The sequence below is a fragment of the Anabas testudineus genome, chromosome 17 (assembly GCF_900324465.2).
Source record: "Anabas testudineus chromosome 17, fAnaTes1.2, whole genome shotgun sequence".
NCBI lineage: Eukaryota > Metazoa > Chordata > Actinopteri > Anabantiformes > Anabantidae > Anabas > Anabas testudineus.
Window position 1 is genome coordinate 14,321,205 of NC_046626.1, and position 27,666 is coordinate 14,348,870.

The 27,666-nt window shown below is 39.9% G+C and overlaps 1 protein-coding gene across 2 annotated transcripts; it reads right to left on the minus strand.

The window, feature by feature from the left end:
* Positions 1–505: 505 nt before the first annotated feature.
* On the minus strand, positions 506–26,544 carry rock1 (Rho-associated, coiled-coil containing protein kinase 1). Of its 2 annotated transcripts, none has more exons than XM_026373943.2 (33): positions 25,681–26,544; positions 16,095–16,176; positions 14,107–14,207; positions 13,739–13,876; positions 13,391–13,566; positions 13,073–13,157; positions 12,821–12,965; positions 12,502–12,640; positions 12,170–12,261; positions 11,177–11,336; positions 10,941–11,022; positions 10,755–10,843; positions 10,393–10,441; positions 10,120–10,255; positions 9,656–9,747; positions 9,301–9,547; positions 8,703–8,809; positions 8,434–8,584; positions 7,651–7,811; positions 7,378–7,562; positions 6,543–6,612; positions 6,359–6,462; positions 6,025–6,190; positions 5,847–5,940; positions 5,677–5,762; positions 5,385–5,576; positions 5,106–5,271; positions 3,460–3,530; positions 3,252–3,340; positions 3,030–3,108; positions 2,591–2,852; positions 2,238–2,445; positions 506–2,018 (listed from the first exon to the last, which is right to left on the minus strand). In XM_026373943.2, exons 1-33 carry the CDS (start codon positions 25,771–25,773, stop codon positions 1,967–1,969), a joined length of 4,149 nt encoding a protein of 1,382 aa, XP_026229728.1. In that variant the 5' UTR covers positions 25,774–26,544; the 3' UTR covers positions 506–1,966. The 2 variants fall into 2 exon arrangements, with proteins under 2 accessions (XP_026229728.1, XP_026229729.1); XM_026373944.2 differs by having other exon boundaries at positions 1,464–1,561.
* Positions 26,545–27,666: the final 1,122 nt, after the last annotated feature.

Here is a 27,666-nt window from a genome sequence, read left to right on the forward strand (position 1 = left end):
TGATAAAGATATGTTTATTGACATATCCATCAGTGCGGACTCCAATGCAATTAACCATGCAAATTATCCAAGACAAGAGTAGATCATAGTTCCAGTGCTTTTTTAACTGAACAAAAAGTTACAAATAAAAGATTGCGGAGGTATTCCATAATCCTTATTTCTCTCTCATTATTTACACTGTGAGGGGTTTGCATTAACGGGACATTACCATGTTAGAGAAACAACTTCTAACTGTTAACAAGGACAATCATTGACACAGGTAGGTTCATTTTAGATACACCATCCTGAAATCTGTGATATGATATGAACCACGTCTGGGGACATTGTTTTTGACATGCTAACTCTATTGCAATGTGTCCATGAAGAGGTAATCTAATATATATATATATTTATATTTCAAATAGTCCAACCAGAGAAAGTATGTTCTGATAAAACCACAAATGTGTGGTGATTTCTTTAAAAATAAATGATGGAAGAGTTAAGATTCGTCTTGTTTTGGAAAACAAAAACAAACAAACAGATATGGCAGTAAAATCATTATCCAAATGTTAAGGCACTAGGTGGGCCAAATGCAACACCTGTTTAGTCTTCTACAAATAATTTACAATTCAAACAGTGCAGTTTTACATTTGTTAACTTAATGTTTTCCTTTTGAACCATTTATCTATGAATCAATGTAAGGCAATACATTACAAAAAATACAAAAAAAAAGAAATCTTACAATGTACCAAATAAACAAACCAAAAAAATGCATTAAGTTTTAGGACTCCTATACGCCATTACAATGGAATATTCCTTATGGCTTGGAGCAATAAAAATAATTATAATAAAAATAATGCATAGATTTAAATGATGATCTTGCATGCTCCTCACTCAATACTCAGAACATCTAATACTCTATGTCCCAATACTCTGTCCCAAACCTGATAAGTGACTTTCAAAGTGATAACAATAAAAAGGCAAAAAGGCCAGAGACATAAGATGAAGGCATCAGTCATTTTGTTGAGCTAGAGACAGAAGTATGCTTACATGTATCTTGAGTATCTGAGGTGGGGAAAGAAATTACAAACTATTCATTTTCCACCCCTGAGACACAACCACTCACTGCAGATCTGCAATCCCTGTATGACAGTACCTTAAACTGAACACATACTTGCAGGAGTCCCAGCAAAACCCCCGTTCTACCTTCATGTTTCCATCAGCACTTTCATATAATATGAAACACAGAATGTCTCCTTGACATCAAGTCATTGGTCCACTGTCCATTTTTAGTTCAAGACGAGTGTGCCATCTTCTGGTAGAAGTGAAGCGCTGCAAGTTTGATGACCACGACGATGGTTCTCTCTTGAATGTGGAAATGTAGCCGAAAACGGGGTCAGGCCTCTTAATGTCCATGTCGCCTTGTTTGTGTGTGTGTGACGGTTATTTATCAATATGTTTTTTTCTTCTTTTTTTTTTTTTTAATGAATTTTCTATGTAATACAAGTTTATCTATTTTTGAGGATGAGGAATGTGGGAGGAGAAAGAGTCCAGAAAAAAATCCACACGTTCAGGTGGTTAGCTGAAACAAAGAACAGAGACAGGTGTCCAGTAAAAGAAAGACAATATCTTTAACTTGGTTAGTAACCCCATCTAAGACAACATTCAACAGAAAAGATTGTTGACAAACACTGCAACACCATTGACACATTTGCATCTTGTTTGACAGGTAATGTAAGAAATCCTTTACGTGGACCATTCTAATGAGAGTTGTATAGTAAGTCTATAAGTTAGTTACTGAACCCAACAACGCATTAGTGTCAATCAGAAAAACGAAAATCCCAAGTGTCAACTGCAAAGAGCCCAGGAGTCAACCAACAAACCAACCAGGAAGTGTCTCGTGTTAGAAACACCCAGTAACACAATTAGCTTAAAGCTACAGAGAAAAGTCTAAAAAGAATATCAACACTTTCTGAAGAAGTTCCTGTCAACAAGTGCTGGATGTTGTGTCTGCTGCTTGGAGGCTGGACTGCGCTCGGCTACAACACAGGAGACAAACAGCAGGTCACGTGACTGACTTGACCACATCTCAGCCCAGCAGATGGGATAAAATAAGACTTCTGCCTGCAGGACACTCTCACTTACTGCCTAAAACAATATTACAATGCCTCATTGTCTGTTACACAGCTTTAGCTGTAGCTATCTAAACATTGGTGATTGAAAAAAAAATGTATGGAAAATAAACATTTTCAAGTTACCTCAGCTTTCCTGTATTGCTTTTAGGGTTCCTGCGGAAGGATTGGTTTGGTCCAGAGCGAGTGGACATAGAACGAGGTGACGCTCTTGAAAATGTAGAAGGTGGGGTCTTGGGGATCTTCTTTCCAAGATGACCAATCCATTTCTTCTGCTCATCTTGGGTTAGGGCTAACAGGAGCATGTCTCGGGCAGAGGTCACATCGTAATTTACTGTAGGGGGGGATGGTATAAGATGATATTGATCAAGAAGCATCAATGACAAACATAACAGTAGAAACTTGCATCTCAAGCTACAAAATATTGTTCAGTATGCAATACTTGTATAGACCAGGGTACAAGACTGCTGGTCGGTTACCTTTGCAAGGAGCAATAACATCCTCCTTTTTGTCGAGGTGGTCCTTGTGGCACTTGACGTGGCAGCGGCGACACTCAAGGGCTGGAGGTGGCTTGAAGACGTGCCACAGAGGTTTGGCACAGGCCTCACAGTTGGAAGGGAAGTGATACAGCGTGGGGATGAATTCGTGGCCTTTGTGTGGGAGACAGTTGGTCTTGTCGCCCTGAGGGACCGTCTCCATGTCAGCCTCCTTCCTGCACTCCCCCTCGTTGGCATACAAAATCTGAATACAGACACAAAGGCGGAGCGCCTAGTCAGAAAATCTTGTCTTAAAATACACACAGTTGAGGCTGAACAGAACTTTGTGTCAGAAAATCTGGCATTTTGACATTAGAAGTGAAGGCTGACATGGCTGAAAGAGGATTTTAAAATCTAGAGATAACAAGAAAGAGCATCCTACCTGGAATATCCTTGGTATCTCTTCTGTCTCAGCACGGTACACATCTCCTTGTGTAACTGGTCTCACGTGAAATAGTTTGCTGCACAACGCATAAAAATTGTCATCACACATCTATAACCCTATCAGCACTACTAACAGCAGATACATAATGTCCATTAAAATATACAGAATGCTCTCTGGAAAATGAAAAGAAGCTAAGGAACATGAACTAAAGATACTTACTCAATATCTAGTACCATTGAAGGATTGGACTGTTCTTTATCCTGCTCATCATTGTAGAAGAGAATCTTCTTACTGCTTACCACCACATACTGCAAATACAGAGATGACAATGAAAGGAAGTCTGATATTGCCCTCAAATGGGTTTGCAGCATTGAGGCAGTTTTACACAGCTTAAACTGGTGAGAAATGCAATATAAACACTACATACCTGCTTCTTCCATCCGTATCGTTTGATATTAGTACGATTAGGAATGGACAGCCAACCCTCCAATCTGGATTCTGAAAGGCAGCGCAGATGTGAAAAAGTTACAAATCAAGCAGTGAAATAAAATCATTGTGGAAAAAGACCATGCAGTGATTAAACCAAATTCAACTGGGGAAAAAAAAACAAGTGGCAAAGATCACAGACTGGGTGAACCCCTAAAGGAGTTCTTCCAGCATCAAGGTTGCTGCATCAGAGTAGGTGACAAGACACGTTTAGATATCCCATGCTGCTACTACTGCACATACAACCACACAGGAGAAAAATATTAGGCAGTAACAATATAAGAATTTATCATCTAGAAACAGTTTTAAGCTCCGTAGTAACAGTTTTGCAGCAGGATTTAGTATTTATTTTCTTCCAATTAGCTTGATCACTCACTCCTCTCATAGAAACAAACACTGCAGGTTACAAACATTTCTGTGGTGTTAAAATTATAACTTCAAACGCATGCAGCTGAAGCAACGTAAGCTAAAAAGCAACAGTGAACTAAGAGGGGATTGTCTGCTGAATGTGACACTGTGAGGGAGGTCGTGGTGTCCAAATCGAGCAGTAGTTCTGGGTGAACATGCCGGCAACAAAAACAGTGTTTTTTTTTTTTGTTTTTTCTGTTTCATGACACATTTTGAAAGGTGCTGAGAGTGATGTCAGTTACCTCTCATGTAAAGAGGTTACCACTGGGGCTGAACATGTGATATTAAAGAAGTTAACTGCTAACATTGTCATTTAACATCCATGTTAATGTTAGTCAGTAAATTTTGTTGTTTAGATTGCTGTGATCTGATTTACTCGCCACTCTAGGAGGCTACTTTCAAAAGTGTTATGTGAATTTCCCCAACAGAGAGGACTGTCTCACCTCTGGAACAGAAAATCAGAGGGCAAACGGACACAAACACTCAACTGCTAGGGCACAGACCAAGCAAAAGGGACTTGTCTACTCAGTTACTCACAGAGGGAAAGGAATAGAAGTTACAAAGATAAGAAGAGCAAGTAGAACCAACTGGCCGTAAGGGAAATAAAGAGAGAATGATTTAACCATGGAAACCAGCATACAGTAGATGAAAGCAGACCTAGAACAAGGTATAGAGGTTAGATCACGTTCACAAAAAAGATCTTACCATTATGAATTATCGGCATACATACATGAACCCAAACGTCAAAACAGATGCAACAGATGTATAGTGTGTTCAATAGACAGGTGCTAGTGGGTTCTAAATATACAATATTTTTCTAAAATAAAATAATTAGTAGGCTTTTGTTAACTAATTAAAAAAATGTGAATGCGCAGTAACACATGCAGGCAGTTTTACCGGCATCAAAGAGTAACTAAAAATTTAAAATGATTTTTTTCTTGTGTTGTTTGTCCTTAGGTATAGATTATATTTGCTAAAATAATCATACTGTGCTTATTATTTTTTATAATTTCTCTTCACATTGCCTTAGATAATATCCCATGGAACATGACCAGTGGATTGACATATAAACACAAGATACTGAATTGGCATATTGATAGAAATAATCATATCTTTCTTTGCTGTTTTCCCAAGTATGCGGAGAGACTGCACAGCTGTTAGCAGCTGTGGTGACCCTACCTGCAATGTTGCTGTCTGTCTCATCTGTCTGCAAACTGGTGACACTGGAATTGTCCATGCGCTGTTGCAGATCGTTGAGCTTCTCGCGGAGCTGCTCAATGTCGCTCTCTTTGCTGTCCAGCTGCATCTGCAGCTCAGTGCGATATGCGCTCTCCTCTGCTAATTGCTGTTGGTAAAACAGGCAAAAGATTTTACTTAAAAACTAAAACAAACAATGTAATAAATGATTATAATTATAGATCATAATTCTAGCTACTAGCGCCCTGAGATGTTACCCACCGCCTGCATCTCGCTCAACTCCTTCTGATATTTGATGGCCATGTGGTTAAACTTCTCCTTCTCCTGGTTAAGCTCTGCCTGCAGCTTGCGGTTCTCCTTCTCCTTCTTCCGCAGGTCAGCAGCGCTGTCCTTCTTCTTCCTATCCAGCTTCATGTCCTTGCGGTTCATGATCTCTGCCAGCTTGTTTACCGCCTGACAGATTGTGGTAAATAACAACAAATCAGCCACCATTCTGTCACTTACGTTACCTGCACCTGCAGATGACTTCTGACTATAGAAGTAACGCATTTACCTGAGTCTTGAGTGTGCGCTCTGTGTTGAGGACCTTCTCGAAGTTCTTGACTGTATTTGCAATCTCCTCCTTTTGAGCTTCATACTCTGTCAGTAAAAAGAACGACAGCTTGAACAACAATATAATTATGAAACAGTTGGCAGACATAAAGGTCAACGAAGGGACAGCACCTTCCTCCTGAGCACGAAGCTTCTCATTTAACTCCGCCTTCTCTTTGCTGAGGTTTTCCACATCTTTGGTCAGAGTTTTATTAGATTCCTCAAGCTGCAAAAAAAAGAAAGAAAATGAAATATTGTATTTCACTAAAAAAAACTGAATGACTGTGTTGTTGCAGAGGATCATACTAACCCGTGCAATAGTAGACTCCTTCTCCCCAAGCTCCTGCTTATGTCTAGTCACTGCCTTCTTGTTCTCCTGGCTGAGCTCGAAGTACTGTTCTTCCTGAAGCGCCCGGGCAAGCTGCTCTGACTCGGCCTTAGTTACTGTCAGATCCAGCTGCGCAGACAGGGAGTCCCTTTGTCCACAAAGAAGCATGTAAATTAGTGTAATGGAATTTGCATCACTTAATTTCATCTGACAAATAGGAAGTAAAAACATTATCTGGTAAATAATTTATATGTGGAAGATAAACTGTATCAGTAGCAACTGCAGTAGCTGCAGTGTGAAGGATTTTATTTCTTACCTTTCACTACACAAGTCCTGCACCTTTTTGTGAGTCTCTTGTACCTGCCGGTTCCTCTCTTCAATCTCCTCCTTTAGTTCTTTAACCTGAGTTTTGTAAAGCGTCTGAAGGGGGACAGAAAAATACCTCAGCTCAGACTGAAGAAAGATGATAGAGACACCGGTGAACTGAAACTTATACTCACAGAAAAATACTGTTCGGCCTCAAGCTGGTCTTGAAGTTCCCTCATCTGTCCCTCGTTTCCTCTGTATTGTCTGATAACACATCATCAAAATATATCAGGTACTTCATTTTTATTGGTTAAATAAAATCAAGTTATTATTAATAAGGAAAGTGTTCACTGTAAGAGACACCAAATACAAATGTAAAAAAAGATTTGAAATAATATAAATTAAAGATGGATTTCTTTCAGCCTTCACCACCTTCTGAGTCCTGCAGGGGAGGAACCAGAAGTGACCAATCATTCCCACGTATGTAGCTAATTTTACTTGTTTGACTACTTTCCAAATGACACTCTTTGGCTAAGCAAACAGAGCCAGCTGGTAAGTCAACTCCTGTAGTAATTGCAACTTGCAGCACAACCAGCAGCTCTGGCTGCAGTGCTGGCCAGAGGATTAGCAATGGAGTGGATGAAGCTGGACGTAATCCTGTGGTGTAAACACTGTCGCTCAACAGCTTTTGCACAGTCACCCCCTAAGCTGGAATAATAGCGCTTATTTGAAAATAGCAGGCAATTTTAGAGCAATTTACCCCTTGACTTCCAAAGAGCATTACTGGCAAGCACAGCAATAGTAGAAAATTTTAACTCCTGGCCAGTGCTGCTGCCATTTTGTTAGACTGAAAAATGCACTGGAACAATGGAGTAATTGACCAAATGTTTAAGTTGATGTTTCTATTCTCTTGATTTTACTCACATTACATCAGTTTTATGTAATATGAGGATGGATTGACATCATATGTAACAAAAAATTAAAAAAATATTTACAAATACAAACTTCTAGTGCAGAAACTGAACTCACTTGGTCAGCTGTACCAGCTGGAACTCCAGCGAGCGTTTACTCTCTAGTGCTGTGTTGATCTCCTGTTTGAGCTGCTTCTCTGAACACCTAAGACGGTCCATATCCTGCATGCGGTTTTTCAGTTCGTTCTGAGCCAAAACACGCTTGCTTGACTCCTGTTCAACTTGTATTCGCAGATTTTTCACCTGGAGAAACAGCAGACATATGATATGATGCCACAGGTGACTTGGCTGAACTTTCAAGTGGCTGAGAGTGGTGAGAGGGATTACTTACTTCATCTTCCAGCCTTTCCTTTTGCTTCATCAGCTGCTCCATCTTCTGCACAGATTGCTTGAGGTCAAACTCTAACATTGAGCACTGCTTCTCAACCTCCACTACCCGACTCTCCGCTCGCATTCTTGCCCCATTCTCTTCCGACATCTTTAGCTGAACGGCTGGAGAGTAAAATGAAAGTGGAAGAGTGCATGATCATTTCAGTGAGCTGGACTCTTCACATTCACAGTCAACAATGTTTCTGTCCAATATGTAACAATTCTCAGTGTTCCTCATAGATGGGAATATAAAGCACTAATTTTAAACACTGCTTAATTAAAATTAGAAAAGTTGAAGAACATATTCCCTTGCAGAAATTTTTATTAAGTTAATTTCACATTAGATGAACTTTACCAAGGAAAGGCTAGAGTCTATGTCAGCACTGACTTAGTGGAATGCAAAAAAAAGAAAACAAAATCTTGACACATCATCCTTGGATTTCAAAAACTGCTTTAGAGTCCAGCTTTAATATGCAAAGAGGCTATGTTCTGACATGCTGACTGGTCTACACTCCTTGAATTCCTCCCACACTATCAGCCCCTGCAGGTGAGGTCGATCAGATAATAAAAAAAACGATGAAGCATAAAGAGGAAGATGGGATGTGAGGAAGTTATATAAAATGAGGATGGAAAAACAAGACAGAAGACAATGTAGGAGGCTAGAAAATAAAAAAATAGGAACCAAACAAAAAAGGCAAAGTAATAAACAGTGAACACGACATGCTCTGACATAGGACTGGCATACCATTCATGGCAGCTGATTTGGCCTCTTCAATGGACTCATATTTGTCAGTGAGCTGTGCCCGCGTCACCCTGTGCTCAGTCTGTTCCTGCTCCAGTCGTTGCTGCAAGGTCTTGAGCTTGTAGTTTAGATCAATCTCCAGACCGTTCTTTTCCTATCGGGCGAATAGCAGACATAATGAACCAAACATAACAAAACAGAAAACTGTACATGGTAGAAGCATATGCATATTGTTTATGTACAAATACTACTACTACTAGTACTCTGTATACCTTCTCCAGGGTATTGCTCCTTTCCTGGGCCTGTTTACGTTCTGCCTCCATTTTGGAAAGGCTAAGCTCCAACTTTTTGTTGTCTTCCTGCAGCGCTGCCATCCTCGCTGAGAATGAAAGAAACCATCAGAATAATCTAGTTTTAAAAAAAAAACTATTCAAATATCTCGTACTTTTTTGGTATACTGTTTAAATTTAAGAAAATTACCCCAGTTTTGCTCCATCACATTCCCTCACCCCCTACAAACTGAAAAGGGGGTGTGTCTACACAGCGTTTCTGATGCATTTGATGCCATTAAATGTCTTTCTTTCTAAAACACTGTCATTTCTATGTAACTCTTTGAAATGACCGTATATGTTACAAAAGGTTTCTTATTAAACGATAACTGGCTAACAGATAAATCAAAGACTGATTTGGTTGCTGTTGGTGTCGGTGAATGCGCATGTCTGGCATCAGTGGGAGAATTATGTGAAATTTGTGCAGCTGCATCTATATGAGATCAAGATTTTTAGCTTTAATGACTGATTTGGTGCTGTGGATCGTTTATTACACAGATCACCAACTAAAGTCTTAAATTTGCATATGTCAGTGGGTCACCTTGCAGCTCCCTGATCTCCTCGGAGCCCTCGCTATAGTTCCTCCTTTCAGAGTCCAGGGTGCTCTGAAGAAGGAGTATGTCCTTCTGCAGCTGCGCCTTCTCTCCATCTGCTGCGCGGCTCCTCTCTTGCAGCTCACGATTCAAACTCTCCAGCTGGCTCATTGACTTAGTCATCTCTGTGTGAGTCTTCCTCAGCCTTGCTGCTGTGTCTGATTCTGCCCGCAGCAGGTCATTGGCCTCTTCCAGCTGTCAATCAAAACAGAGAGGGCCAGAAATTAAATAAAATGTAAAAACTGTAATGCAATTTTGTTCACCAGCCCAACCTGTTGGTGCACATGTGGATCTTTTCTGTACCTGATTTTGAAGATGGACAATCTTGTCATTTGATGCCTGCGAGTTCTGGCGGATCTTCCTCATATCTTCAAGCTGCTCCTTTAAAGTTGACACTAGAAACAACAAGAAAGGAGAATCATACAAGTTAAATTTATTTTACATTAAATCTGTTGCACAGCATACCAAGTCTGCAGCTAACGGCTTTTTAATCCACTTAGTGCTGTCAATGGGAAATTCAAAGGGACATATGCATGGTTTAACAGTTAACTAGATCTGTAGTTAGCAGGAAGCAAGATGACAGGGTCACACCAGGATACTGAGTAATCCAATTGGGTATGTATGTCTTGGCCAGTCAAATGTTAATGAGAGGAAGAGGGCCAGGTAACAAAACGGTTCTCAGACGTTGCACCGCCGCTTCACTCTGCAATTACACTTTAATTGCAAAGTGTGTGAATCATACATCAGCAGCGCCTCATTATCTTTACCCTCATTCTCCAAATTGCGTCTCTTCTCTGCCTCCTGGTCAGCTTTTCTTTGGTACTCTGTGAATCTGTGTTGCAGCATGATCTTGTCCTTCTCCAGCAGAGACATGCTGGCCTCTGCACTCTTCCTCAGGTTTGCCTGTGGCAGGGAACAACAAAGTGTTCAGCTTTTGTTTGCAAAAGATGAATGTCATAGTTCTTTAAGACAGATCAAAATACAATCACATATACACAGATATTGTGATTTTTTTTTTTAATCACTTAATTAAATTTAACCTCTTCATCCAGTTCTTTCACGATCTTCTCGATCTTGGTGTTTGATGTCCTATTTAGAACAGAATTTCAGAAAAATGCAGTGAATGTCTCACACAATAATGAGTTAAAGTTAGTGCATGTAACTATACATTATCGTCCATGATGCATTTACAAATATCATATTTTCACAAAAATAAAAATATATAAATAAATTAAATAAATCATCATCAACAGTGCTTTGTTAAAAATAAATATGTGAATAGGTTCTCATTGAACCTCAACTCTTACTATATATCTGTAGCACAGCTGTTTTTCATGTTATGAGACTAAAGAATTTATAGTTTGACTGAGTAAGCAGCTACCTTTCTGTTTATGTTCAATACCTGCATTTCTGCTCCAGCTCATCCTTCAGCTGCATCTCACTGTGGAGCTGCTCCTCCAGCTGGTAGATCCTTTTCTGCAGGTTCTCCAGCTAAATAGAAACAAATAATTTAAATTCATGAGGCATGACGGTGAATAGGCAACAATTCAGACTAAAAGACAAAAAAAAATTGTGGTCTTCTGCTCACATGACTCTTGTCTTCCTTTGTGGAACTGCTACGTTTGTCACCGGTCTTTGTTGTGGTCGTGGTGTCAGAGCCGCGCAAAAGGCTGGAGGAAAAAATTATAACATTTTTAATCTGTCTCTACTCCATGTACTCCATAGCCATGTAGTCTGTATTATTATGTCCAATATTTTGTGGATAATTCATAGTGATCCAACAACTCATAATAAACAATATTAGGTAATGTTTTGCAGACTTACTGTTGACTGCTGTAGTAAGTGAAGCCTACAAAAGGCAGCTGATTGCCCACAAAGGCCTTTGGAATAGGGAAGGTCTCCTCCTCTCCTCGATCCTCCTCAATATCGTCAAAGTTACTGGTGTCAATGTCACTGGCCAGTTCAGGTACTACTGGAGCGGCCGCTGCACATGGCACAAGTAGATGGATGATTAATAGTGATACAGGAAAAACAGAGCCAGCCGAGTTCATTAGATACAAAGATCAGCCACAACATTAATGTTTGATTTAATGTTTTGGTAGAAAGGGGTCGGCATAAAAAGAAATTAAGGCTGTCCACGATGACCTTCTTGCTGTGAATGTATTGTTGCAGACCAGTCAGACCAGCAAACCACCAGCTGGTAGTGATATTGTGGCTAATCGGTGCATAATAAAGTGTTAACCATTAGGGAACCTCTCTCTTCTACATCGATCATTTTAAATGATTTTTATCTTTTATCTGACTTAACTGCATTCTAAGATATTTTTTTCACAGATCACACATCTCTTCTGAAACCCTGGTTAAAACAAAAAAAAAAACAAGTCAGCTAGTAAAGCTGGCCAGTCAGGGGAATCACAGAGGTGGCCAATACCAAAATGCTGACATCAGCCTAGTAAAGTATTAAATATAAAGCCACTAACAAACTGACTATAGCTACTGGATTTAGCCCAAGATTTCTAATCTCTCTCTGCTCCAGTGTCAAACCCGACACATTAACATTTGAGTTGAAGTGCTTACCCTGTTGTTGGCCTCAAAAATTGTGCTGCCAATTATTACTCTGAGCAGGAATCACGTTTAGTTTTGGAAAGGATACTGAATGAATGGCTCGCCTACAAGAATTTCCTGCAACTGTCTGTAGTAGGTCAAATGGAAAACATTATCACTGACTACATGATTGCAAAAACAGTGAGGAGACTGCCAAAACAAAATGGGATGTGTGAGAGGAATTTGTCATCTTAGAAGTAAAAATGTTCTTACTGTCTCTGATGTTCTCCCAAGTCCACTGGTCATTCTTGAAGAAAGGATGCCTCTTGATCTCATCTACACCATTGCGACCAAGTCGAACTTCCCTGTAGGGGTCAGGAGGAAATCAGGAGTTTGTCCATTTCAGAAATTTTGTGTGTGTGATTTTCATGAAGCCAGCCGTTCCTAAATACCTCTATGCTAGCACATATTTTATGGTGATATATATTTATCATGATTCTTTCCAGAGAAGATTCTCTAAGCCAGAAAACAATCCATGTCTTAACAATGAAAAGGTCTTGAGATAAGGACCCTGCTCATGATCCAGTGCTTGGACACTATCTAACCTGTCAGTCAGGAAAGCACAGATGAGATTCTTTGCATCGTTGGAGATGTCGCTGTCATCAGGAAAGGTCAGGGCATTCTTGTGGTTCATAATTTTGCTGTAGGTCCCCACCAATGAGTCTGCATAGAAAGGAGTGTCGCCTGTACAGAACAGACAAATAAGACTGAATGGTTACTAATGTGAACAGTAAATGTAACGAAGCATAGACAATGAAAAACGCATGATATTTGCGCAACGTAAAAGGGATTTGTTTAAAGCATTTTGGAGGGCTGAATGATAAAATAAAGCTCAAATTGTTGATTTTTGCAGCAAAAACTCACCAACTAGCATTTCATACAGGAACACTCCTACTGACCACCAGTCACACTCCCTGCCATAATTGCCATCTCCTCCTTGGGATTTCAGTACCTCAGGTGAAATGTAGTCTGGAGTTCCCACTGCTGTGTCACATCGTACCATACCATCCTGAGGCGGGAAGAGTAATTTTAGATATATAGATATAGATATACACATTGATAGATCGATAGATTTTTTTTTTTATGGATGTGGTGTGAGTATAGTTACTATAATACCTTGTCCATTTTCATACAGGTCCCAAAGTCTGCCAGTTTTAAGTGACCTGCTTTGTCCAGCAACATGTTGTCAGGCTTCACATCCCTAAGAAGGCAAAGATAAAGTCAAACCAAACACATAATACATCAAACTGAAGCATACAACCAGAAACATGAGGCATTTTTTATGTGTAAAATTAGTATTAGAGCTGCTTCACAGTGCCATCTAGAAAAAACAGCTCTCTGTATAAGAAGTGCGTGAAGCTGCTGCACTCCACTGCAGCGACAGGCCAGATTCTTTCCAATACTTCCATCTCCTATTACCATGTGTGATGTTACCTGTGAATAAAACCCATGGAGTGGATGCCATCCAGGGCCAGCACCACCTCAGCTGTGTAAAAACGGGCCCACTTCTCTGGGACGTCATAATTACTCATCAAGTTAACCAAGTCACCGCCTGGCATGTACTCCATAACCATATAGAGGTAGCGATCATCTTGGAATGCGAAAAAGAGCTGCAGAATAAAGAGGAAGAAATCATTACAGAAAACAATAAAGACATCTGTTATTCAAAAGACAACATGTCTCACATGAAATCTGTGTATGTGTCGCCTGCACATGGTAATGCTACAATATTATAAGTTAAATAGATTTTAGATGTTTTTATTTTATTTTTTATTTTTTTACCTGCACCACCCAAGAGCTGTTGGCGAAAGCCATGATGTCCCTCTCCTCCCAGAAGAACGCAGAGTCCGACCTCTTAATCATCTCAAATTTGCTCAGCAGTTTCATGGCATATACTTTACGTGTGGCTTTGTGTCTCACCTGGAAAGGATAAAACAGAGACAATCAGGTTTATTTGAGTTGTTTGAGCTGCAGAACATACACTGCCCGTCATACACTCTAATATTAGCTTCGTCCACGACCACAGGATGTATCTTCCGACATGGCTGTTTATAAAATGAGAAATTTCAAATTTAATACTGACTTGTGTTCTTCTAAAATCTTTTGATAGTGCTATTAAAACACACACACAAAGAAAATGCTATTCTTACCAATTGCACCTCTCCAAACGCACCCCTTCCAATAACTTTAACCACTTCATAGTCCTCTGCTTTCATTCGAAGATCACGTATTTTACTAATGGTTTCCTTGTCTGGAAAAAACAAGCAAATACATTTGTAAACATTTAATAAAACTTTGAAGCCCTTATGCACCGATGCATCACAAGCAAATTTAAAGTATGGGCAGCAAAATAAGTGACTTAAAATTAATATAGTGTGAGTTACCTGAGAGAGCTTGCAGTCTATAGGTTCTATTTTGCCACAATGGTTAAAATGCAGTTTATTATATATTTTACATTTTGTATCAAAAAATCTCACCAATGCCAGGCTATCACGATGGCAAAAGCTCATTTTCACAGGATTATCTATTGGATGTTGGCAAACCATAGAAAAAAGCTGACACCGCCTCTGCACAACTAAGACCTAAACGAAAGTCTGTTGCGTACTGAGAATTGACCTCTCCCTGATGTAACAATGCTAGTTCCCCTAAAGGCACTAGTATTCACTGTTCAGCCAAATTTGGTCATAGCTGGACTAAGGGGATAAATTTCAATTCACATGGGTCACAATTGGCACAGGAACACATGGAAAACGGGGGTGCAGGGGTATCCAAGTTCAATTGATCTAAAAATAAAGAGCAAGACTTGACCTATTAGAGTAAGAACATTTCAGAGTGAGTCATTTCCACTCTGAGCAAAGGTTCCTGGGTTCGTGATCCCTACTTAAAAAATCCCAGATGACCAACAAGACATATAAGCTATGTTTACAAATAGGATTTTATGTTGTTACGCAGATAATCTTGTATGGTTTGTGAGTGAGTGTAGGCTTGGAGGGGGCTTAAAGGGCAATCGGCTGATTTGATAGGAATACAAAGCACAATGCATGGTGAAGAGAAGTCAGAGTAAAGAGCCCTTTAGGCATTGCATGCTACTGAGGACCAGTATCTCACAAGACCAGTCATTCCATTATCCATCAATGTATTTCCAACACTTGGCTGCTCCACACAAAAGTACAATATCGGGAGTAACTGATGAGATGCCTAATGGCAGTTTTTGCCCCAGGGACTGTAGTGGCGTGGGTGATATGCAAATATGAAACACAGAATTTTTGTTTCCTCAAAGTGATAAAAAGCTTACAAGTCTGGCTGAAATGCAGGAAAAGTCACCACATTAATAAAAAGACTCAGGTCTTTGGCTTCCTTCCAGCTATGTCTTATGAACACAAGCTGTGCATGCATATTTAATGATTAGAAATTAATTCATTTTCGCATATAGTGCAAAAACAGAGAATCATTTCCTCATGTAAGAAAACACTTGCCAGTTTGTCACGCACTGTGTGCAAAGTGTTTCTTTACAAGGGGACTATAAAGAGAAACCACAGAAAATAAAAACTGATTCAGAAGGCTGCAGAATCTGCCACAAATAATATTTTGAGTACTAAGACAGATAAATATAATCTATAATGAAATGAAACTGAAGAAGCAAAAAGAACACGCAAGGGGTTTGTTAAATTACATATTGATCTATACCAAATTTAAGAAATTAATGGCATATATCCCCAAGAGATAAGAGATGGTTCCCTGCCCCCACCTAGAAAATAAAGTTTAGAAACCTGAGCAGTTATTGTAGTGTAGTATCTGTTAAGGACTTTTAGTTTTAACTTCACTCTGAGTCTTGGATGGAAATGTTTTGTTTTGTCTACAACAAAATAGGTATGGGGGTTCGACTGTCTGGACCCACAACGAAACCATCATGATAGGCATCATGTGGGTCACCATCCATTTATGAAAGCCCCTTTGTTGGCGACACTAAGCAGCAGACACCTATTGTGTCCAAGCCCACATAGAGGCAGTGACCCAAAAACAGACTTCTTGTCTGAGTCTGGGGTTATACCCGTATGTCTGCAAATATAAAGGGTTAAAGTAAAAGACATGTTCACTAATGGAGGACAAGGGGTAAAGCTTGTTGGGAGCTACTTACATCTGTTCAAGAAGTTGTCAATGCTCTTGTTTTTCCTCAGGGCAGGGAAGTCAAGGTCATACACCAATGCATCCAAGCCATCCTGGGGGGAGATGAGATGGGTTAACAATTAGGCAAACAAAGTTAGTCTCTACCACTCACACAACATCCTCCTAGGATGGAAGAAGAAAACATAGTCCTGTTGGTCACTGTGGACTAGATCTGAATCATGCAGTCTATGATCTGAACACAAAGCCAGCAGCGAGCTTCCAGCCTGGATAACATTAATAGTCTCAGAGTGTTAGCTTAATACAAACAGGGGGATTTCAGTGCTACTGTAATCAATTCAAGTTTATTAAAGTGATTAATAACAGATCAACACGGACATGAAATTAGGCTTATTTACTAAATAGAGTTTCAAATCATGTCTTGCATTTTGCTTACCATGTCCATTATTAAGGTCAAATTTAATTTATTTATTGTAACAAAGCCAAATGCCAAAAGAACTCAGTTTAGATTTTAGATTTTAAATGCTCACCAGCTATTCTCACTGGTGGGTGACCAGACACTAATTTTCCCACCCTCGATAAAAAGTTTCTAATAAAAGCAACAAAAGACACTAAGCCCCTTTTAATGACTAAGACAACAGGGTGGTGCCTTACAAAAGCTACACCGTGAGATCAACGGTGTAGGTGAGTATGACTTAACAATACAGGGCTGCAACACCCAGCAAACTCACTCGCACTTCAACCTTTCCGACCCTTGCTAGCATCCTTTTTATTTCCATACATTATTCTTACATCACAGCATTGTCCCGGTTAGCAGTAAGATTAGGAAAGATTATCTCAATAAAGAAAATGTGAAAAGGAATCTTGCATAAAAACCCAATTCAAATTATGATACGGCTACTACAATACTGGAATTTTGAGATTTCAAGAGCTGTAAACAGAACATGCCATCCTGCCTCAGGCTAGCAAGCAGTAAGTGCCACTGGCAGGATTTAATCTAATCTTCCATAATCCAGAATGGCTGAAACAACACAGGCACACAAGCACTTGAACACAACACGCTTTTAGGCATTCCATCTTGAGGGTGTGAGGCAGATGTTGAAACTGAGCATCTTCTGACACCATCACAGGTCAGTTAGCCTTTTCATATTATTTACCACCCAATATGACCACTGAGCAGCACAAAAAATATTAAATGAAACAGCTTTGTTTTACTTGTTATTATGAGCACTGAACTCACTATCATAACAAGAATCTTGCCATTCTTGTATTGTGAATAATGACCGATTTATTTCTGCTTCTGAGCAATACAATGTTGACACATGGTGAATCAGCAGATCAGACAAGGCAAGAAATCCTCTTAAGTCACTCTGCTGCTTCTACTCAGCAGTGGAGGTCATGGCCATACCACTCCTTTAAGAGACACCCAGTGGGATGGGTGGATATAGGAAAAAAGGCAAGTGGGAGGGTAAAAGGAAATACAGGAGGTCAACAAGAATTGCTGGTGAGAAGAACAAAAGCAATGTATACGTTTATTGAGAATGTGGAAAATTAATGTGAGGTTAGGCTGAGATCAGCACACATAGCAGAGCTGAGAACCATCATCTGCTCAACTAAAAAAAACTTAACGTCAACTTTCAAGAGGGAGCATTTATACATACACAGACCATAAACTGTGAGAAAAAGGGGGCCTTGTTGGCCATACAGTATCCAGCCAGACTGCACTGGAAAAAAAATGATGCTGAAGAACTGAGTCCTTCAGGACCCTAATCACAAGGCTCTGTGCTCAGCAATGCACGTTTGCATAACTTCCTGCCACAGAGGACCCACAGCAACATTCCTTAACAGGACTGTACACGTCAGAGAGCTATTTTAGGTATGTGGCCAAACAAGTTCTCAACAAAAAGTGAAGGAAGGGAGAGGAAAAAAATATCCATCCCAACTACAGAGTCACATAGTGAGCCTTATTTTCAATCAGCACTGGTGCTTAACACTATGATGGAAAGTAGGAAGGAGCGACGGGCTGGTGCATGTGGGGCTGGCTAGTCCAATAAGAGAACAAATAAAGGAAAAAACAAAGTCAGTCATAAGAGAGCCAGGCCATAGTTTTCTACTTAAACACCAGATGACAAAAAAAAAAAAAAAAAAAAAACCTGGTAAATAAAAAGAAACTAAACATTTGCTACATAGAACAAAGGTAATATTAGGAAAAACTGTTTAACATCAAATTATCACTTCAAAGCAATTAAGTCAGTATCAATGTGTGAGCAGGAGCTTTTCCAGTTTGAACCTCAGCATTTGTATCTGCTGCGGTGTCTGCCATTTCAGATAAATACAGTAGATATGTTAAATGTAGACAACCTAGATCAAATAGCTCGACTATATGTGTATTTTATGTCATAATATACAAAATGAGAACAATTGACATAAAAGGAGATATTTGGGAATAAACTAATCAGACAGGATTGTCCCACCATATTTAGTACCAGACCCTGAGACAAAAACCTTTTAAAGTCCAATATTATCATATAGTCCTGTTCTTTAATTGCAACACTGACTAAAATAACTCTCAGGGATATTTAATCCTTGACAGAATAAACTGTGTTGAAAGATCTCTTCAAACAAATTAATGTACTGTAGATGAAATGTCAATAATTGAACTAATCTAGGAGTAGAACCTGTGGTTCGAGGGCCCCCTTATCAATTAACAGTGAATAGTTGACAATGGTGGCAATACATTTTCCAACACTGGAAAAAAAGGTCCGTCATGTGACACAATCTATCATGACGAACATAATTAATCCTAAAGTAAACATGGCTGTACTTGCACTGACACAGTGCTACTGACTTAAGAAAAACGTAAAGCTGAATGGGAATATGAAGAGGAGCACAGGACATTCTTAGCTGAATGGGAGGAAGTGTATTTTGTGCTGAACAGAATGAAAAATGCATCCGCTTGATGCCAAACTTCACCGTTGCATTTTAAGCCTACAGCATCATTTTACCTCACATCGTGCTAACATGAGCCAGAAGTTTCCCAAAGGCATGAGACCTTCTCAGTGATCTTTTTCTCCATTGTTCCATAAGATGGCTCTCAAGAGTTACCGTTTTAAACTATTGAACCCAGTGAAGCAGTGGAATAAGGACTATCCTGAGCTACATAACACACAATGGATCTTAGATTTGTGTTTGTGTTTCTGGTTGACATGCTGCTGCATCACCTGAACAAACTAAACCTAGATCTTTAGTGGAAGCTAAAAACGCTGCCTGATCTGGTGCAAAGTGTTTTCACATATGTCAACAAACTCAAGCTTTTTCAGACTCATCTTCAAAAGGGACAGTTCACACATTTTCCCTCGCTGTTGAAGGCAAGTGGAGAAGCAGCTGAGGTCCCAAAAGGGAGCACCACAAAGTATGCAACACTGCTTGCATCTGCAATTTGAGGATAGATTCTGCAACTTGAAGCAAAAACTGGCATAGATTACACTCCTCATCAACCCTTTCCCTGCTGATTTGGATTGTTTGAAAGCCCCTCTAACGGCAGATGAAGCGGGATCTCGGTTGGAGATGACTGAACTTCATCAGGACGACAGATTTCAACGAGTTTTGTCAAAATGTGCTAACAGACAGATATCCCAAAGTCAACCAGACAGCACTCAAGCAACTGTCAATGTTTGGATTAACTAATGCGCTAGTCCAAACATTGCGTTGATCAGGTTCATTATGGACATATAAATCATAAATTAGATCGGCAACTTGACTGATGATTGATTTGTTGTGGAGCAGTGACCAAACATTATTAGTCTCTGTTTGGTTTTAGCTATCAAACCACTCAGATGTTAAAAGAACGAAGAAGTTCTAAATGTATGTGGATCTAAACTTCACACTAAAATCAGAGGTTTTAATACAAATCAACCAGACAAGAGAAAACAACATTAATGAGACTTAAAAAGGAAATGAGACTATAAGTTGCCATCATTACAACAACATAAACCACTAAAAAGAAAGATACGTACTCGGTGCAACAAGCACTAGGCGGTAGGGGCCCACAGGCTGCGTTTCATTTTTTGGCAGTCTTGGGGAAGAAAAAAAACTGCTGGGAAAACAAACCAGTTCAATCCTCCATGTTATCCTATTTCTGCTGATGCTGCTACAGGCAGCGAGTGACACATCCCTAGGATTACTAAATAATGATATGAAAATCATCACACTGCCCTATAATGAAATTTGATTCTTATGCTAATAAATGTATAGTTGGACAAAATACAAAAAGCCAGTGGTTAACATTACATACGGCAATTTTTTTTTTTTTTCAGCTTTAAAGGAGAAAAATCCACACACGACACACAAGCTCTTTTCCAGACATTAAAGCCTGAGTTAAAATTTCCATGGGAGACTCAGCCACATCATCCCGTTCTGCATGCCAGCACAAGGCATGTGGACTGGCCTAAGTCGAGCACTGCTTCTCACTTCCTTTTCTGCCACCTCTTCAGGATGATATGCTTTCCACATGTGTGCACAATTGTGCAGACGGCCATTTAGTTTGTCACGCAAATAAAGGCAGTACCAATGTAGGTTGTGCCTGTGTAAACACAAATGTAATCATACAAACAAAGCGATGAAGTCATTCAAAGCATGTAATACCACGTTGCTTCCTCCCAGATACATTTCAGGTATAGACATTCAGGTAGAAATGTATATCCAGAGGAATACCTATCCATGGGCTTTGGAATTTATTACTTTGTTTCACGTTGGAACCCACGATGAGGGCTGCACTCGGTCCAAACTTCTTTTTGCACACTCGTGCTTTACACAGTACCAACTCACAGGAAATCCCACTTATCGAGAAAGACTGCATATCTAACAACTCTACTGGATTAATCACACTGACAGTGTACCCAAGGGTAGCAAAACAGGGGCATTCCATCTCCTTATGAGGTCCCAGAGAGTGAGAATCACTGTCACAAATGCTTTCATGTCAAAATATAATAGTGTTATTCCAACGGTAGAGAGCAATCACGTGTTTTTACTTACTGAGCACTGGATTCTCCAGTAAAACTCTCCTGTCCTACTTGCCCCATCCATGATTTCTGACCTCACTCCAGCAGATAACCATCTTATCAAATGTTGACTCACTTTACTTCCACCATCTTCACTAGACAGGGTCCCTTGAAAGTGGGACATACATGCTCGCACAATCATGCTTATAAATAAGAGGGGGGGGGGGGGGGCTGTGAAGTTCAACGGTTAAATCAAGAGGAAAAACATTCCACTATAAAAAGGCTGAATAATTTTAGTATGCATTCCTGCACATAATCAGTCAGTAAGAGGGAATGCAGAGCTACAAATAGCTCTGCCAATTGTTGTTCCCATAGATGAACAGCTGAGGAGAGCAGTTTACAACTACCATCCATGAACCTTGTGACAATAGGGGTGGATCAAATGCTGACTGCAACTGTTACTACAAATTCAACTCATGGAGATATGATTTTAATTTTAAAAAGGACCCACATTTTTGCAAAGTACATATAGTTAATATAATATAAAGTTTTCTGTTGCTTCAAGGCAGCACATGAAGAAAATCTACCTGCAAAGACATTTGTTTTGGTCATAAGTACTACTAGATAATACTGAATGAAATATGCTGCCCTTGGAGAATATAATGTTTGATGTGAATCTGCAGTTGCATCATCATGTAATAATAAATAATCTAGGAAAAATGACAAAATCTATATGTGCTAAATCTTTATTTAGTAGTAAAAGGTTATCATGTTGAGCACACTTTGTTCTGTATGAATGTGAAGAACAAAGACAAAACAAAGCTCAACCCAGTGATTGGACTGGACAGGCATAACCTGAAAACAATGGCAACCTGCAAGGTCTCAAAGAAAGAAAATCTAATAGTATGCTTTATTAAATTGTCACAACTGTCAAATTATATGCAGTGTGCAATTGGGCAGGCCTAAACATAGACACCCAGTATGATCCTTCCAAGAATGATTATGGGTCATCTAATGCAAAGCTCCGATTGAATAAGTCACAGAAAATTGAGTTGAATGATAATTTAACTAAATCATTGTGGTGTACTTGGAAAAAAAAGGACTACGTAGGTGTGAATAAGTCATGTGGTGTAAATAAAGTGACAAATGTCAAACAATGTGAATCTATTCTACATCTAGAACCAACAGAGACTATAGCTGCATTATCAGTGCAGACAACACCTTACAGGTAAGGTTTGACCATTAAAGGCAAAGGTTACCAAGACAAGGGAAGGCACTCAACGCAAACAACACAAGGAATGACTGTACTCAGGCTGACTATGCACTGCTATTGGGAAGAAAGCTCAGTAAAATGGCCCCTGAAATCATTCACACCTGTTGTAACTGAACAGACTTACATTTACATGCAGTTATTTGGAAGACGCTTTTATTCAAAGCGACTTAGAAATGAGGTACAAAGCAAGCAAAATATCTAAGCCAAGGAGAATAACTATAAAGTAAAGCGCTCTAGGAAGAACTTTTTCAGTTACATTGGGTGTAGGTGCAGCATTTAAGGTTTTAAATGCAGGAAAAGATTTAAGTGCTGAGAAAGATTAGGAAGAGTTCTGCGCTCAGAAAGTTTTTGAAAGTTGAGAGTGAGGCAGCTGAGTGTGCAGAGGTGGGTAGGTCGTTCCACCATTGTGGAACCACAGAGCTGAAACGTTTTGCCTGGGATACTTTGAGGTGAGGTGAGGGGACCACAAGACGTTGTTGGCTTGCAAAGCGCAGTGGGCGAGAGGGATTGTAGAGCTGAATGAGGGAGTTCAGGTAAGCCGGTGCTGTTAAGTTGACCACTTTGTAGGCAAAGATCAGGGCTTTGAACTTGATGCGAGCAGCTACAGGAAGCTTGGCAGGTGATAACCTGCAAATATGACTGTAATCACAATTATGTTGTTTCTTAATCAGTACATTAGCTAAAATGCTACAACACTACCTACTGTAGCATTTTAGCATTAACGCAATGTGTTACACAAACTGCAGTCATTACACTGCAGTTTCATCTTATTCAACTCATATTCTAAATCACTTCAAAATAAGAGCATCCACCCTAACATGTGCAGTATGAGCAACAGATTCACACAGTCAATCACGGTCTACATTTCTGGTTTACTAGCCATACAGTTTCCTGTAATTACCCTTATTACAGATTTAGATTCCAAATAGCAGATGAAAGAGGGATCAAAACATAGAGAAGCTAATGCACACCAAGTGTCAAAGTAAAAACAAAGACTTTGCCAGGAAGCCTTTATACATCTAAAATAGAGGCAAAGCATGCAAAACAAGTTCCAACATATCAACTCAGCCATACTAATTTACTAAATGATGAACAGACTCTACCACTTAATGACCAAGTGCAAATGCAATGTTTGGATGTTCAGTCCAGACATATAATTTGCAGAAATGAATGAAAGTAATGAATGATGAGAAGATGCAAGCTATTGATTGCTGCCAATAGAAAAACCTTTATGGACAGTGCTCAGTTGTTATACAACATCACAATGTTAAGAATTCTGTCTGTTTAGTTGGCTCTTAACAGCCCGCCTGGAGCACACTGGCTGGGAGGGGGCAATTCATCCAGATAAGGAGCTCATCTTTCCAAGCAGGATTTATTTAGGGGTGAAGATAAGGGCACTAGAGTTGGAATACAGTCCTGGAAAAGCAAGAGCTGAGTGGTAAGTGCAGGCTAAATGTCACCATCACACAACACATGGCAGGCTTCTTTGAAGGAAAGGTTTTATCCCCACAGTGCTATGTGTCAGACTCAGGTACAGGACCATGGCCAACAAAAAGCTTGCATTGTGCATGCTGATGGAACCTATTACTCATAGCAGAGCACGCTGGCTGCTTTATGAGTTAAATGTCCTGATTCACGGTCTTCAGAAACATGAGTCCTCAGTCCACATAATTTTGGTTTATGGGTAGAGAGCAGAGCCCACACCCAGCTACCTCAGAGTTGCCTGCCTGCTCTCAACTCTCTCCAGACATGCAGAATGGCTCTGGGACACACAGGGAACTCCAGGCCAGTCAAAGACAAGAGGTTATTTGATTAGCATGGAATTTTATTAAGCTGTGGGTGGAGCTGCACGGCGGCAGAGGGAGCCTCAGCTAAAGGCCTCCATTCATTGATCAGGGGAGATTGCAGAGAGGGGGAAAAAAGAGAAACAACACCCTTGTGTGTGTGTGGCTGCCAACAGGAACAGTCCCCACAGCTTTTTCCATTAAAAAAATGCAGAGCCTGTGCATGTCTAGGTGACTTTAATTGCCTATTTTTGCAACAGTAGGGGAGGTCATAGAGACTAAGCAAGTTTTTTTTTTTTTTTTTTTTTTTTGAAAGGACAGTTATCTACAACAGCCTATACACAAACACTCTAAGTTTGGTGTGTGGGTGGGGTTTTAGGACAAGCCCCTTCACAAAACAGACCGATTCCCTAATGGTACTTCACACAGTAAGTCAGCCAGGCTATTAATACTTCTGAGTGACAGTATAATCATAACACCTGAATGTGTTATCCATTGCACACAAAGACCCACTACTACCAGTCATTCCTTTGCTAGTTTGAACAATATACCCATGGCATAATCATAATCATACCTGCAAGAACAAAACAAAAGTTGCTTAAAAATTCAAACCAAAATGTTTCATGCAATTACCCATATGAATTTTGGTTTAACCACACTAAACATCTGAGCGTTCCTGTGAGTCACAAAGAGCCAAATCCTTGTGAAAACACTTGGTGTCCCCACTGGTGTCACCACTCCTGATAACAACAAACACATCCAGCATCCCTTTGGCATTCACTCCATGGTGAGTCAGTATCTGGGACTGCGTGCACATAATATAAAAAAAACCTGTAAAGGTGTTGCTTTAGGGTTTAGCACGTGGCAGCAGCTGGAGAGTCACTTCATGAGTTGTGCCCATAGACAGGAAGCTGCTAAGTCAACCCCAGCCTACAGGTGTACTGATGCAGCTGGAGGCCTGCAGGTTACAACAGGCTTGCAGGCAGCTTATCACAGTTCAAATAGGTATATCTAGACAAAATGTAAACCTGCTTCCTAATAGTCACACAAAGAAGACACAACCCATCATATGCAAGAAGTGGCAAAGAAATCCAGATTTTATGACAGTGTGTTATGACTGGCCTATATCGAAGGAGATCACACCAAGTGATACTGAAAGACGGATGCCATCTGTCAGTCTGATTTAGTTACCATTGTATTTTAATTAGTAACTCTCCTTTAGTAATGCCAGTGCATCAGGTACTGACAGTAATGAGTGGTTAAACATCAATCCTGCAGTTAGCAACTCTACTTTCTCGTTATGGCTGGAGGATAAAACTGATGATTGTTTACTTTCGCAAAATCCTTCTTTGTAAACGTACACTAAGTACGTTTACAAACAGGTGTTTCTCAACCAAACTAAACTGTCAATGTCAATACCAGCACTGGGTGACAACTAAGACGACTTGTTGGTCTCGGAAAGAATTTCAGCTCCAAGGAGTAGACTGACCCCGAATGGCTGACTAGCTAGCTACTTGGCTAGCTAACAAGCTCCAAACTTACCAGAAGGCAATCCGTGTTTACTTCTGACTTTGGATCCTTCAACATGGCATCGATTTTTTCAAATCGAGCCTCCATATTTCCCCCAGCAGACATTTTTGCTCTCAATTCAGTCCCGATGTTGGGCTATGAACAAAAACAGCTCACTGGCGAAACAGAATACTGGCTAGCTAGCGTTAGCATCCAGCGATAGCTAGCTAGCCAAATGTTCTTTTCTTCCTTTGAACTTTACACGGCACTTCACAGAAAATGCATCGTTCTCCTCGAGCTTTCACAGACGATAAAACGTTTGAGGTTGCGCTGAATATCCAAAATCCACATTTTCAGAAATATGTTTCTCCAGCACGAGTGGCAAACAACTTCAGTGGCAAAACATAACGTTTAATGCGGCGACAGATTAGTCAGCCTCCGCAGGATGCCACTGAGGATAAGGGCTTAACTAAAATGTTGGTGCATCCGAACAAAAGGCAATTAAAACTTGAACCTAATGTCTGCTTCAAAACCACAATTTGTGGGAAGGTTAGCGTAGACTCTTTCCCATATCTGTGCCAAGCCCCTGCACAAAACGACAAACTAATCTGACAGCTCAAAAGTAGAAGTGGTGGGAAAAAAAACTTCTGCTTCTTCCAAATTTCGATCAGTTTAACCACGGTGTCGTTGAAACGTTGGACGACAGTCCTTCCGCTGCATCCCGTGCATTGTCAATGGTTGTCGACTGTTTCCCTCCAAACTGCTTTATCCCTCGGTTCGAAGATGTAGAAATAAGGTTCTGATATGTGTTAGTTATCGGTAAAAAAAAAACAGCAGACGATGCCCGATTTTCTCCCACAGCCTGACCAACATGTCCGCCTTCCTGTTCAAACAACCCCGAAGAAGCAACTTCAAAATGTCAAGCACTGCGCATGCGCCCTGCCAAAGCGCATTCAAAAGAGTTCACAGGCAGATGGAGGCAACATGTTGCTGCTCCCATGATCAACCTGGGGCTGGATTTTACATCTAATGTGGCCACGACGTGAGCTCATCGAACAGTTAAAGGGAGTTTAAATGCATTTTTATGCTTTTCAAAATATTTTCTGTTCAGTGATATGCATGTGGGTCAAGGTGCTCTTAGTTTTAGGTCTTATCTATGTGACCTCTTCCAACTCCTGTAAGTCTAATGCTACAGTGAACTACATATCTACATGTATCTATATATCTATGATGTAAGTGTCAGGATCATGTTGAAAATCTACTGTGTTGCCTTAGTGAAAAGAGGAAATTGACAACAATAAGTTTGCCCTATTTGCAATAACTAATAACACACTATAACACTGCTGTGATTCTCCACCATGTGAGTTACATGGCCAAGTGAGATTAGATTATACATCATTAACATCTAGAAGGTTTTAGCTGACCTGTGTTTTCATTTGGAGCCATCTAAATCACCAAAAATATTTAACATGGTTGTTCAAAATGAACCAAAAAATTTCCCACACCAACTCTAAGCCAGGAAGGACTGGTTCATTATGCACTTGTGTATGCCATGAACTGCAAAACAAACAGTTCTACTACGATATTCATAATACTATAAAATCAAAGTGTCTATTTGTGAGATGATTGTCTTTTGTGACACTTATTCAGTGTGACTGACTCGTCTTGGTGTGACGGTGTACCAACGGTGTGACGTTACGTATGTTCAGTATTGGGTCTATCTTGCAAAAGACATCTTGATCTCAGTGCGACTTCTTGATTTTATAAATTTAAGTGTCTGATAATCAAAATTATTTAACAGCCTATGGCTTACTGGTGCTCTTGGGAAAGACAGCATATGAACTTTTAATTTGAATTCTATTCTATGATGAAGATTTAAATTATTCATAAGGGTCACTAATGCTGTTGTTTCTAGACAATAATGTATTCTGTTCCATTTCACAATGGCCTGCATTGTTACTGTAAATTATGTGAAAGCAGACTATACCCTCTTGTTGAATTGTATGAATATTAATATTT